Below are 15,246 nucleotides of genomic sequence, written 5' to 3'. Positions count from 1 at the left end.
TCCACCATAATCCTCAACACTTGTGCCCTGCGAGGCTGTGTACTCAGCTCCCGTCTGTACTCTTCATTCACTCATGGCTGTGTTGCCAAATTCCAACTCAACTCCATTTACAAGTTTGTTGACGGCCAGATCTCAAGCAATGACGAGACAAAATACAGGGAAGAGATTGGGAGCTTAATGATATAGTGCAAAGGCAACAATCTCTCCATCAATGTCAGAAAAACAAAGGAGCTGCTCATTGAGTTCAGAAATCGGAGGGGATGCCCTGTCTGTATCAATGATGCTTAGGTACAGGTGGTTTGAGAGTGCCAAGATCCTGGGAGTAATGGTCACTGACAATCTGTCCTGGTCTATCCACATCGATGCAATGCTCAAGAAATCACCAACAATGTCTCTACTTCCTCAGGAAGTTGCGGAAATTCAGCATGTCCACAAAGGCCCTTAACAATTTTTGAGGACGCACTGTGGAAAGTATTCTATCTGGAATCATCACAGCTTGCCATGGCAACTGCTCTTCCCAAGACCGCCAGAAACTACAGAGAGTCATGAACAGTGCCCGGTTCATAACCTGCCTTCCACTCATTGATTCCATTGACGCTTCCTGCTGCCTCGGCTATACTCCCTCCTATCTGCTATCATCGGGAAGAAGATATAAAAGTTGGAACTCACATGCCAACAGGTTCAAGAACAGCTTCTTCCCCTCTGTTATCAGACTTTTGAATGGACCTCTCAAATGTTAATTCTGATCTTTCTCTGCACCTTCTCTACGGCTTCTGCACTCTGTTCTGCTACCCTAATGCACCTAGTATGGCACAGTCTGCCTCTAGACCAAGCAAAGCAACACTTTTCACTGTAGCTCGGTATATGTGATGACAATAAATCAAACTCAAACTCAAACCCTTCTGCCAATGACCCTATCTCCTGCAGAAGCTCAGGCCAAGGAGGGCACACTGCTGCAGGACCCTGTCTTCAGGATGGGGCCCTCTAAGCCCCAAGCCCACAGAGGATGTCAGCAGGTATACCAGCGGGTAGGTTGTCTCTGCCACAGCAGCAGATGTTAGGGTGGCACATTGGTATAGCAGAAGGCAAATGAAGAAAAGGCCTCTTAGGTGGCATGGGCATTGAGTCAATAAACATTGTCTTCAGTCATGTAGGTAGATCATTACTCTCACTGTTCCAGTCTCAATTACCCCACGAGATGTTGACATGGCTGGAGTGAAAGGAATGGACAGCCAGTCCCCACTTGACATGGAGATGCTGCCCTCTCACTGGGGCATGAAGTTATGGCGTTCTCCTCAGCGAAAACAAATCAATTCCTGACCCTTCTAACTGAAAGTAGGCTAATGTTGTTCAATGCTTACTCTTCCACTCATAACACTCTCACAAAATACATAGCTCCAGAAATACGGCCAAGTGAATCAATTAGCCCCTCAGACACACAGGTCAAAGCACACATTTCCCCGTTTACAAATCCAAACACTAAAACAATTATGTTAGTGTATATATAAATCACACCTCGCACATGACAAGGCCAGAAGTCTCATGACACCTGGTTATGGTCCAACAGGTTTACTTGAAAACACAAGCTTTCAAAGCTCTGCTCCTTCATCAAGTGAAGTGAGAAAGAACCACACAAAACACAGAATTTATAAGTAGAAAAGATCAAAGGGTCACACCACTGACGAAGATGTATTAAACGAACCTAAGAGGCTGCTGAATCTTTAATCAGTTAGAAAGTTTGAATTGAATAATATGTATTTGTAAATCCCCGAATTTCTTTCAGGTCACTGCCCTGAGAGAACTAAAGGTTTTATCGGTGTAAAGAAGGGATGACATTTTAGGTCAGACAATGCAAGTTAGGTGTGAGGCCTCGTTTAGAATCTGCTTGTGTTTTAGATTGGAGTCAGACTGGTTTTATTTCTAAAGTAGGAATTTATAAATTGCCACATTGACTGACTGTCTACAAATTGTGTGCTTTGTCACAAATACAAATTCACTCCATAGGTGTGTATGCGTGTGCGTGCGTGCGTGCGTGCGTGCGTGCATGTGTGTGTGTGTGTGTGTGTGTGTGTGTGTGTGTGTGTGTGTGTGTGTGTGTATGTGTGGGTGTGTGTGAGTGAGGCGCCTGAGTTTGATGCCACCCTCGGGCAACTGTCTGTGTAGGGTTTGCACATTCTCTCTCTGTGGCTGCGTGGGTGTCCTCCAGGTGCTTTGGCTTCCCCCATGGGCCAAATATGTGCAGGTTAGATGGATTGGCTTTGTTGAATTGCCCCATAGTGCCCAGGGATGTGCAGGCTAGGTGGGTTAGTCATGAGAAATGCAGGGATTTTAGGGAAGGAGGATGGGTCTGGGTGGGATGCAGTGCAGAGGGTTGGTGTGAACTCAGTGGGCTACTCCCACAAAGTAAAGATTTTAGATCTATCACAAGGAAGAGATTAGCAAGAGTAAATCTGGGATATTAGGAGGCAGAGACAGTAGAAATAATGGTGTGGTCGAGATGTTAAACAAATGTTACATGTTTTCATGGTAGAAGACACAAAACAAGTTCTGGATTTATTTGGTGATCAGAGATTTGGGAAAATTGGGAAGTTAAAATTAATAGTATTGCATAAAATGAAAATGTAGAATTTAACAGGATTATAATACAACACCCCTTGTGCAGTCAGTCAACATCTTAAGATTTTAAAAATGGTAGTTTGATAAATCATGGATTCAATGGCTTTGATATTTCATCATTTCCTAGATTCTAGAACAATCCATGTGATTTGGACTACAGCAAGTATTATCCCCATGCTCATGGAAGGTAGGAGAAAGCAAACAGTGAATTGTAGGACTGGTATCGCCTTCAGGAAAATATCAGATTTCTCTTTCGGAAAATGTTAACTTAGAAAATCCTGATGTATTCTGTGGCATGGACAAGGATTCACGAATGGGAAGGTGCATTTGAGCAATCTGTTAGAATCTTTTGAGGATAAGGGGTGATCTAGCCAATGTAGTGTATTTACATTTTCCAAAAGTATTTGATAATGTAGGATTGTGTGGGAAGGCACACCTCAGATTGAAGATGAGTCATGTGAATTTGCAAATGTGTGAAGTAGGAGTAAGAACAGGGCAGCGAGCCCACTGACCCTGTTCCACCATGCAATAAAATCATGGGCGATCTGTTAGTGTTCCAAACTCCGTAATCTCATCAACCACTGATGATTCTTGATACCCTTAGTGAACAAGAATCTGTCTACTCAAATAAAAGCAAAATACTGCTGATGCGGGAGATCTGAACAACAGAAAATGCTGCAGAAATCAGTTAATTGTGAAATTGAGTTAATGCTTCAAGTCTTTTGGGACTGTAGATGGGCTGGACAATGATGGATGTTATGCTGTTGATGCAGTGAGAGGAGGGGCATGCAGAACAAATGAAGTAGGTGCCCAGCACATAAGACAAAGAGAGCAGTAAAGGAGATATTGAGATGAGAAATTGGTGTTAATCATAGGTGCAACTAGTAGAAAATGGGTCAGATCTGCTGAGAGCAAACCCATACAAGCAAGATATAGGGGGAGCGGAGGGTTCTTTCTTCTATTAATTTGTGGGATGTGGGTGTCACTGTTTGACCTAGCATTTATTGCCCGTCCCTAGTCTCCCTTTGAGAAGGTGAGGGTGAGCTGCCTTCTTGAACTGCTGCAGTAGACCTGCTATAGGTTGACCCACAATGTCCTTAGGGAGAGAATTCTAGGATTTTGTCCCAGCAACAGTCAAGGAATGGCGGCATATTTCCAAGTGAGGGTGGTGTGTGGCTTGGAGGGGAACCTGAAGGTGGTGGTGTTCCCCTGTGTCTGCTGCCCTTGTCCTTCTAGATGGGATTGATTGTGGTTTTGGAAGGTGCTGTCTGAGGATCTTTGGTGAATTTCTAGAGTGCATCTTGTAGATGGTACACACTAGTGCTACTGAGCTTCAGTGGTGGAGGGAGTGGATGCTTCTGGATGTGATGCCAATCAAGCAGACTGCTTTGTCCTGGATGGTGTCAAGCTTCTTGAGTGTTGTTGGGGCTGCACCCCAAGTGGGGAGCATTCCATCACACTCCTGACTTGTGGCTTGTAGATGGTGGACAGGCTTTGGGTGGAGGGTGTTTAATCAAAATAGAGGGCAGTGTTGATGCTCTGAGGTTGCTGGGCTCAGTGCTATGCCCTGAGAAGCTGTGTAATTGCAAAGTGAGGTGTTGTTCTTCCAGGTGGCACTGAGCTTTGCTGGAATACTGCAGCAGGCTGAGGATGGAAATGTTTGCATGAGAGTAAGAAAATGGCAAGCAAAATGGAAGGTCAGAGTTATTATTTTGGGCAAGAGTGGAAGTGTTCCTCAAGTGCTCAACTGTCTACTTTTGGCCTCACCACTGTAAAGGAAAACACATTGTGAGCAGAGAATACAGCAGATTCGACTAAAAGAAATGTAAGTAAAATGTTGCTTCATTTGGAATGTGTGTTTGAGGCCTTAGTGAGGAAGGAGGTAACAGCGTCACTCCTGTGAATGCATGGCAAGGTTCCTTCAGGGAATGGGGGAATGTAGGAGTGCTAGAGGAGTGGGTCAAGGTGTCGTGGAGGGAATGGGTCCTGTGAATGCTGACAGCGGAGGTGACTGAGAGATGTTTTGGAGAACTCTACCTAACCCCTACCCAGGGGGACTCTATCAGTTTTGTTATGGGGTATACCCTGCCCTCACTCTGCACCCCAGCAGTTTGCACATTCAAATAACATGGTGTGAAGCTGGATGAACACAGCAGGTAGATTTTCTGAAGAAGGGTCCCAACCCGAAATGTCAAGCTTTCCCGCTCCTCTGATGCTGCCTGACCCGCTGTGTTCATCCAGCCTCACACTGTATTATCTCAGATTCTCCAGCATCGGCAGTTCCTACTATCTCTGCACATTCAAATGGTCTTTTTTCTATTCTTTTCACCCCCTGCAGCAACATACTGCCCACGAACACAACTTCCCAACCCTTCCCTGAGAGCATTCTACAGGGATTCTCTTCTCCACAAAAGCCTGGCCTACTTCCCAATCTAGTAAACCACCTCCACAACACTTATGTCTCTCCTTGAGGGAGAACACATTCCTCAAGATGTGGTTATAGACTCACATGGTATAGAAACAGGCCCTTCGGCCCATCATGTCTACGCCGATGAATAAACACCAAACTACACTAGTCTCTTTTACTTGCATTTAGTCCATAGGCTACTATAGCATGGCATTTTATTCATCCAGATAATTCCTAAACTTTGCAAGGGTATTTGCCTTCACTACCTCTCGGGCAGTACGTTCCATATTTAAACCATGCCCTGATGGAAAAATACGTTCCTCAGATCTCCCCAGAACCACTTACTCCTCACCTTAAACTTATTCCCTCTGGTCTTAGTCACATCTGCCACGGGGAACAGTTTCTCACAATCTATTCTACGTATCACTCTCATAACTTTGTCTACCTCAATCAGACCCCATACCCTATCCCCCCAGCTTCCTCTACTCCAAGGAACACAAACCAAGTCTCTCCATTCTCTCTCCCTAACTGAGATTTTCCAAGCCAGGTCTCACAATGCTCTGTATAACTGAGGCACAACATCTGTATTTTTATTTACATTTTATTTACAGCGGGTTGGCACGGTGGCTCAGTGGTTAGCACAGCTGCCTCACAGCACCAGGGACCCAGGTTCGATTCCTGCCTCGTTGACTGTCTGTGTGCAGTTTGCACATTCTCCCTGTGTCTGCGTGGGTTTCCTCCGGGTGCTCTGGTTTCCTCCCACAGTCCAAAGATGTACAGGTTAGGGTGGATTGGCCACGCTAAATTGTACATAGTGTTCAGGGAGTTGTAGATTGGGTGGGTTATAGGGGGATGGGTCTGGGTGGGATGCTCTGAGGTTCAGTGTGGACTTGTTGGGATGAAGGGCCTGTTTCCACATTGTAGGGATTTGATGATTCTAATTCCCTTTGTAATAAAGGATAGTATGTCATTAGCCTTCTTGCTGTATCTACATAACTTTTTGTGGTTCATGAACTAGAACATCTAGGCCTCTCTGCATCTGGGAATTCTGCAGTAATTCTCCATTTAAATAATTCTCTGCTATTACCATTACACATTTGTCTACATTATACTTTGTTTGCCAGAGTTTTACATCCTCACTCAACTTATCTAAGTCCATGGATGTGAGTTTGCTTGCTGAGCTGGAAGGTTACTTTTCAGACATTTCGTCACCATTCTAGGTAACATCATCAGTGAGCCTCTGACGAAGCGCTGGTGTCATGTCCTGCTTTCTATTAATCTGTTTAGGTTTCCTTGGGTTGGTGATGTCATTTCCTGCATTGGTGATGTCATTTCCTGTTCTTTTTCTCAGAGGATGGTAGATTGGCTCCAAATCAATGTGTTTGTTGATGGAGTTCCGGTTGGAATGCCATGCTTCTAGGAATTCTTGTGCCTGTCTCTGTTTGGCTTGTCCTAGGATGGATGTGTTGTCCCAATCAAAGTGGTGTCCTTCCTTATCTGTATGTAAGGATACGAGAGTTAGTGGATCATGTCGTTTTGTGGCTCGTTGATGTTCATGTATCCTGGTGGCTAGCTTTCTGCCAGTTTGTCCAATGTAGTGTTTGTCACAGTTCTTGCAAGGTATTTTGTAGATGACGTTTGTTTTGCTTGTTGTCTGTATAGGGTCTTTTAAGTTCATCAGCTGCTGTTTTAGTGTGTTGGTGGGTTTGTGGGCTACCCTGATGCCAAGCAGTCCGAGTAGTCTGGCAGTCATTTCGGAAATGTCTTTGATGTAGGGGAGAGTGGTTATGGTTTCTGGGCCCGTTTTGACTGTTTCTTTTGGTTTGTTGCTGAGAAATCGCTTCATCGGAGGCTCACTGATGATGTTACCTAGAATGGTGACGAAACGTCTGAAAACTAACCTTCCAGCTCATTGAGCAAACTCACATCCAGAAACTCAACCTGAGCTACAAATCTTCTCAAAACTCGCTATCTATGTCCATCTGCATTGACCTGGGCTTCTCGATTAGCAGTCCAGCGACATTACCACTACACCAACATCTCCTGTAAATCTACTAACGTTCCCTATTTCTGATGCTCCTGTAAATATTATCATTTCTATGGTTTTATGTAGTATGGATTGCTGCAAAAAGTGGATTAGCACTTGGAAAGTTGTAGAATCTTAGCCATTTAACTGGAGCTCACCAGCTGCTTGACGTTTATAATGCAATTAAAACCACTTACATGACTTCTGGCATGTATTTTTTGAACAGTTGAATACGTTGAATTGTGGATCAAACAGATACAGTGTTGTCTAGACTCTAAACAAATTCACTGTACGGCGTGGGGAATTCTGAACTTGTATTTCACCTTGAATCACCAGCTGTCTGATTCAGCTATTACACTCCAGAATCATCTACCTTACGAAGCAGCATTATTTCCAATTAAAGAGAAGATCCTTCGAGAGGACGACACTGTTGCCGAGCTGCCTGCAATATAGACTATGAAGAAAGTCTCTTTGCTGGGTGTAGCTGATCAGTTGAAAGATGTCGAGGACACAGCAACTGGTTGTCAGAAAAGACAGTGTGACAGCCCTGAATGTAATGGAAGAATCCTCTCAACAGTGCGACCTTCATCTGAAACTGATGAGCAGCATTAGGAAAGTGGTGATTGCAAAGCGAACCCAAAACGAAGAAGAGGGAGATGCGAAATAGGGTTTCCAAAGCAGCAAACAAATTTCGCTCTCGGTAACCCAGACCATTTCTGTGGTCCACATGTTACGACCTTGTGTCAAGCATTTTTCAAATAACAAACCAGATTGGAAAGCCTTCAGAAAGCCTGGCCTAGTCTGGTATCTACACCATCGAAGAAAGTGATCGTCTTAGGGCTCCCATCTTTTGGTGGAGACAGTTTGATGGTGAACAATTGTTTTACCAATTATGTCATTTTTAATGTAGATCTATTTTAATTTTAGAACTGCTTTCTCATTTGCCCTTGTTTTACTGTTTCTTTGACTTTGTGGTTTAATTGAAGCAGATTGCAAAGCACACAGTCTTGCATAGGTTCTTCAATATTAATCTGCAGCATTGTTATTCACAAACAGAATAATGTAATCACACTACCCCATGGTTTGACAGATCACATTAGTCTTTTCAGATATGACATTTGCACCATTTACAGCATGACTCTAAGGGGCAAAATCTGTGTTTTTTTTTAGACTAACCTTCAGCTCAATTCTGTTGCAAGGCATAGAGTTGAACACTTCCCAGGGCCGCTAATTGAAACACATTTGTCACAATTAGTTCTGTGTCTTTTGCCCAATTGCTTTTGGTTTTCATTCACGGGAGAATTTCTCACACTGTAACATTACCTTATGTGTCCCCGTCTGATTGTTGTTTTCTTTCCTGATGTACTATCAGCATCAATTGCCTCCCATTCCTCAATTGTTGTGTGATGTGCCAGCCTCACTTAGTAACATAAAGTCTTCTTAGGTGGGATGCTAAGCAAGTTCTTGTTGGATCCTTTCATGGGAATGTTCTTCCCCATTCTTTCTTCTGCTGTCCCTGAACATAATCACTGCAGTCTTTAAGCCATATCACTGCTGAGTTTTTAGAAGGAAGTCTTGCATTTATATAGTGCCTTGCATATGCCTTTCACTATCTCTAGCCATCTTAAAGTGCTTCACTACTGTTACTGTTCTGTGCTATTCAGTTTGCACATAAGGTCTCAAATGTAAGAATGAGACAATTGACCGAATAAAATATAACACCGTGTGGAGCTGGAGGAACACAGCAGACCAGGCAGCATCAGAGGAGGAGGAAAGCTGATGCTTCGGGTCATAACCCTTCCTCAGATATAATCTGTTTCGGATGTTATGAGTCAGGGTGCTGCAAGAGCTCCCGTGCCCCATTGTGCCATGGAATCTGATACCGAGCTCAAAGCTGGAAGAGGTGTCAGATAGGGGCCTTGGTTAAACATCTTACCATGAGACAGCAACCTCCAATGATCGATAATTCTTCAGCCTTGCACTGAAATTTGAGCTCAAGACTTTGAGGTGGACTTGAAGTCTCAACCTTCCAACAGACCTAAGACTAATGTCAAACAAGCCTAGAGAACCACTGAGAGACTTCTCTGTTGTTTCCAAATGACTAGAATCTGCCTGAAGAAAATCAATGTTGTATCCAGGTATATCTCTATGAGAGGTGACCGAATAGAATTTTCTTTGTTTTTCCTGAAAGACAGCAGCTCAAAATGATAGGTATCTGATATCTCAGTGTATTGCTCCTGAGAAATAGTACAATGTGCCATGGCCTCCACTCCTCCCCATTCCATGGAGGATCATACACTCTAAAGGCTCCCATACATTTGAAACAAATAGTGAAATATCCAGCAACTTTGGGCTAATCAACTTTGCCCTAATTTGGGCCGAGCAAACTGTACACCTACTTCATGGGTTGCAAAAAGCTTCTGAGCCGGTAATCTGCCAAAGCTTTTGGAAGTGCTGGAAGTGCTCAGAGTTGATTGGAAAGTTGAGAGGATGACTGCAGTCTGGACATGGGTCAGGCTAGCATTTGCTGAAGCCGAGCCTGGAGCATTTGGGTGCATGGTATGAGAAGGTTATCCACCATCACCATCACTTTTTATTCATGGTAACCGATAGAAGCATGGTAAAGTGTCAAAGTAGGAGATCAATTAGTGCAGGGAGTGCAATTTATAGGGGACCGGAGCAGAAGGGCCAGATCAGCAGAAGGTCTACAAATACTAACAAATAGGGTGAATGAAGTGGTAAAAACTCATGGAATGAGAATTAATGTAAGAAAGCCGAAAGTGATGAAGGTTGGACAAAATATGATGAAAAGGTCAAATAGTGGAACAGGTATAGCAATTGTTGTGGCGAGAATCGTGGAATCCGTACAATGTGGAAACAGGTCATTTGGCCCATTGAGCCCGCACCAGCACTACAAACAGTGTCCCACCCAGACCCACCTCCCTACCCTATCCCCATAGTTTATGGCTAACCCACCTAGTTTGCACTTCCCTTGACACGATTAGCAGCTTAGCATGGCCAATCCCCCAAATCTGCGTATCTTTAGACTGCGGGACGAAACCCACGCAGACACAGGGAGAACGTGCAAACTCTACACAGACAGTTGCTGAGGGTGGAATCAAACCCAGGTCCCTGGCGCTGTGAGGCAGCAGTGCTAACCACTGAGCCACCGTGCCACCCCAGATAACATAAGGAGTAGGCCATTCAGCCCTTCAGATTCCACTTTGCTATTCCATGAGATCATGGCTGCTTTTCCCACTTCAACACAATTTGCCCACGTTACCCCATATCCCTTGATGTTTCGAATATGTAGCAGTCTGTTGACCTCCGTCTTAAAAGAACTCAATAACTGAGCTTCCACAGCCCTCTGGATCAGAGAATTCCTAAGATTCACCACCTTCTGAGTAAAAAAACTCCTCATAATCTTATCCATCAGGGAAACCGCAACATGATATCAGTCCACTGCAAGATGATTTTCTATAGTGAGAAAATTAGCAGGAGCAATGCATTTTGGCTTTCATTGTCAAAAATTGCTATGTTGCACATATTGTCAAGAGGAAGAATCCAGTGCCAGGTAAATTCTGTAATCCAATTCTCCAACAGGTAGGCACACAAACATACCTGGAAGTTCATCTTAAAATCACTCTTTAATTGGGAATCCACTTTTAGCAGAATTGTTTTAATCATTCAAGGGATGAGGGCATCGCTGGCTCGGCCAGCATTTATTGTCCATCCTGACTGCCCAGAGATAACATGGGGCTTTCAGATTTCTGAGGTGGAATCTATAGTATTGCAACAAAACTAACTGCCTTCTATGGACATCACAGATTCTGTGGCAATATTCAAAGAAATTCTCGATAATTCTCTGAGTGACCTGGGCAATGTGCATATCCGAACTAAAACAGAACCAGAAGTCACATGAGACCAGGTTATAGTCCTACAGGCTTATTTCAAATCACAAGCTTTTAGAACACTGACCCTTCATCAGGTGAAGTGACTTGACCTGATGTCGGAGCAGCACTCCGAAAGCTTGTGATTTTAAAGAAATCTGTTGGACTGTAACCTGGTGACGTGTGACTTCTGACCTTGTCCACCCCAGTCTAACACCGGCACCTTCACTGCATCACTAAAACAGATGGCTTTCCATAACACTGTTGCTATGAAACCTTACAGCGCACAAAGTACACGTCACAATGTGATTGCAGTCCGAAAGTACTTGACTGGTGTAAAACATTTGGGATGCTCTGCGATTGCGAAAGATGCTATATATCTTCCCATTCCAATTGTTGGCAAAGCCAAGCAATTTTGCTTCTCTATAAAAGATAGAATCAAATCAATTAATCCCTAAAAGAAAATTATTTCGTCAAAATGAGTTGCAGCTGACACTCAATTTATTAGATTGTATTCCTGTGATCAATATGTTGTAGATTGTCTCTGTTCTCACTGATTGCCACTTGCAACACATGAACAATGAATATAACCTTTGGGGTCCTGCATCAGCTGCAGAGAAGCGCAAGTATAGCTCCAGTGAAAGTTCTGTTTTAATTGAATCACAATAATCAGAGGCCGTCTCCTCCTCTTTAGCAGCTTCTCTTAATATTCTGTTATAAGTGAACTCTTGGAGTGAGAAACTGGATGACTGTTGCCTCTTTAAAACTGTGGCTGAAAGCTATAATTTGATGTTCGCCTTCATTAAAATCAGATTCACCCCGGACCTGTCATTATAGCTTAGAGCTGAACGTTGACAGTATTGAAGGTTCTGAAGTGAAGGTCGGAATTTGCCACACTCTAAACAAGCCAGAATCAAGTTTAGTCTTGCAGGATTAGATTGATTCTGCTTGCCTGCCTGTGAGTGAGTCATCAGAACTAGGATACACATGATGGGGAAGGCTTCAAGGAATAGATTTGACAGATACTTTATCTGAGCACACCCTGCTCCTCCCAGTTTTACAGGGATATGTGCACGCACAATGTGTTATATAGGAAATTACAAAATAAAGACATACACAGCATCAGGAGCGACACGGTGGCTCAGTGGATAGCACTGCTGCCTCACAGCGCCAGGGATCCGGGTGCAATCCCAGCCTTGGGTGACTGTGTGGAGTTTGCACATTCTCCCTGTGGCTGTGCGGGTTTGCTCTGGTTTCATCCCACAATCCAAAGATGTGCAGGTTAGGGGGGATTGGTCACGCAAAATTGTCCTGTAGTGTCCAGGGATGTGTAGGTTTGGTTCAAGTTAGCCATGGGAAATGCTGGGATAGCGTAGCAGGAGGATCTGGGTGGGATGCTCTTTGGACGGTTGGTGTGAACTTGATGGGCCAAATGGCCTCACTGTAGGAATTCTATGCGCAGGTGCTTTCCCCCAAAGCCCTTTCCCACCAATGAAGCACTTGGGGAGTGAGGTTTTGATGGAAACACAGTTGCCAATCAGTGCACAGCAAGCTCTCCCAAACAAAAGGAAGGCAATGATCGGTTTGGGGAATATTAGCTGGGATATGAATAACGACTAGCAAGGCTCCCCTGGTCTTTGAAATAATGCATTCAACTGCTTGCATCCAGCTCCTTAGGATGAATGTCTCACTCAAAAACCAGCACTGTCACCAGACCAGCATCCCCGCAGTGCTACATAGAGAATCAGGCTGAATTTGCTGACTGGGTTTTTGAAAAGCGCCACTCAAAACTCACAAAGCTGCAGGTGAAAGTGTTCTCAGCCAGTGTCAGAGATATACACGCGTGTTACAGAGACAAGCGTGCAGTGGGTTAGAGCTCCAATTCATACCCGACCCACGTTAAACTCCTCTTACCTTGTGTCTAATATTTGTTGCCGGATTGTTTTGATGTATTCGAAGCTGTCGAAGCAGCAGATGTCGTAAACCAGTACGTAGGCATGAGCACTCCGTAATCCCCGGCAACACGTGTCCGCCCATTCCTGGAAATGATATGCAAATCGGGATTAATCCAACATGTTCTCAATTAGCCCTCCAGTTCGAAGCCTTAAAAATGAAACATTTCTATGATAGCGGCTTGCATCGAAGAAATGATCGGTCAAGTAAAAAGTGATTATTACCTGCCGAGCACTCCGAAAGGGATCAGTTGAGTCTGATTTCCCGTTGAGAAAGGATGTACTGGCTCTGAAAGGGGTGCGGAGGATGTTCACTCGGTTAATTTGGGATTGAGAGGCTTGGTTTACAGGGAGAGGCTAAGTAGGCTGGGACTACCACTCACTGAAATTTAGAAGAATTGGTGGGGGTGGGGGGGAGGGGTCTTACAGAAATGTATAAAGTTATGAAGGGAACAAATAAGATAGAAGCAGGGATCTTGTTGCCACTGGTGGGTGAAACCAGGGGCCGAAGCCTCAAACTAAAGGGGAGCAGATTTAGGACTGAGGAGGAATTTCTTCAACCCAAAGAGTTGTGAATCTCTGGAATTCCTTGCCCTCTGAAGCACTTGAGGTCATCTTGTTCAATGTTTTTAAGGCAAAGATTAATTTTTAAACAGTAAAAAAATTAAGGGTTATGATGAGCGGGCAGGTAAGTGGAGCGGAGGCCATGAAAAGATCAGCCACAATCTTATTAGGATGGCCTACTCCTGCTCCTATTCCTTATCTTCCTATATTCTCCCGCCATGACTGTAAGTATGGAATCGTAAGATTCTGATGGGAATGGGGCATTAAATATTGCAGGAAGACTGACAATTTCAGCTTGGAGTCCCCTGCCTTTTGCTTTTGCTTGGTTGATGTAAAGCATTTCAAATTTAGAAAACCTACCTTTAAATAATCCACGTACAGAGTGGTACAAAAAGAACAAAGTCTGTCTTTATGGAAATTGTATGTTTTTCATATTTCTTTTAGTTTGTGTATGACAAGGCAATGCATTAATGCACCGTACACAGAAACAATGCAAAAACAGTGTACAATAATGTGTAACCTAGATTGCCATTCAATGTGCAAATAATCATGGCCGTGCCAACTTTATGGTGTCTGTTCATTTTACTGACCTTTTTTCTCATTTACTGTCCTGCCTTATTCACTGCCATATTAGGATGTGGGCATTTGTTGCCGATCCCTAATCGTACCTGAATGGAATGGCTGCTGGGGCTATTTCAGCGCCAACCACTTAGCTCTGGCCTTGGAGTCACATGCCAAGCATGAATGGCAGATTTTCTGCTGAAAAGACATGGGGAGGCCAGATGGATCTTTACAATAATCAATGATAGCTGCCGTCTGACACTTGGTTTCAATTCCAGAATGTAAAGATTGAATTTCAATTTCTTTTTCAGCCTGGCCTCAGATTTAACATTCCCTTCAACCTCACCCATTCTGCACTGTCACCCGCCACTCACTCCCAATGAAACCAGAACAACCACTCTACACAAACAGCACTTCCTGAACTCCCATATCATTCTCTTGCAGGTCATATTGAGCCCTTTCAGCTTGAGCTCCATTCTGGATCATGGTTGATCATCTCCCTCAACTCTATATTCTTGTGCTCTCCCTGTAGTTGCACACAAGAAGACAGCAGGAGCTGACCATAGGGGAAAGTCAAGTACACATATACCAACATTTCCTAAACCCCCACAAAGGGCGCAGTTATTGGAAGTTGTTGGCCACAGGAGGGCCTGGAGCAATCCAGGGGTGCAGATACATAGTTCCTTGAAAGTGGCATCAGAGGTAGACAGGGTGGTGAAGGCAATGTTTGGAACATATTCCTTCTTTCGTCAGAGGATAGACTAAAGGAGTTGGGATGTCATGTTATGGCTGTACAAGACATTGGTAAGGCCACATTTGGAGTCCTGCATACAGTTATTGTTGCCCTGCTATAGGAAGGATGTTACCAAGATGGGAGGGTTTGAGCTATAGGGAGAGGCTGAGTAGTCTGGGCTATTCTCCTTGGAGCATCGGAGACCGAGGGGTGATCTTAGAGAGGTTTATAAAATCATGAGGGGCATGGATTGGGTAAAGAGCAAAAGTCTTTTCTCCCCAGAGTTGGGGAATCCAAAACCAGAGGGCATAGGTTTAAAGTGAGAGGAAAAAGATTTAAAAGGGACATGACAGGCAACTTTTTTCACACAGATGAAGCGGTACATGCAGTATTACAACATTTAAAAGACTTTTAGACAGATGCACGGATAGGAAAGGTATAAAGGGATATGGCCCAAACACAGGCAAATGGGACTAGCTCAGTTTGGGAAACCTGGT

At 44.0% G+C, this 15,246-nt stretch overlaps 1 protein-coding gene across 1 annotated transcript in view; it reads right to left on the bottom strand.

The window, feature by feature from the left end:
- LOC125464703 (ras-like protein family member 10B) overlaps positions 1-15,246 on the bottom strand; it is a 183,454-nt gene that overhangs the window by 88,995 nt on the left and 79,213 nt on the right. The window contains exon 3 of the mRNA XM_048557429.1: positions 12,854-12,978. Within this exon, the coding sequence (XP_048413386.1) occupies positions 12,854-12,978 (125 nt within the window). The remainder of the gene's footprint in view (positions 1-12,853; positions 12,979-15,246) is intronic.

The sequence above is a fragment of the Stegostoma tigrinum genome, chromosome 27 (assembly GCF_030684315.1).
Source record: "Stegostoma tigrinum isolate sSteTig4 chromosome 27, sSteTig4.hap1, whole genome shotgun sequence".
Classification (NCBI taxonomy): Eukaryota; Metazoa; Chordata; class Chondrichthyes; order Orectolobiformes; family Stegostomatidae; genus Stegostoma; species Stegostoma tigrinum.
Note: the sequence above shows the minus strand (reverse complement) of the source record. Positions and strands in the feature narration are given on the sequence as shown.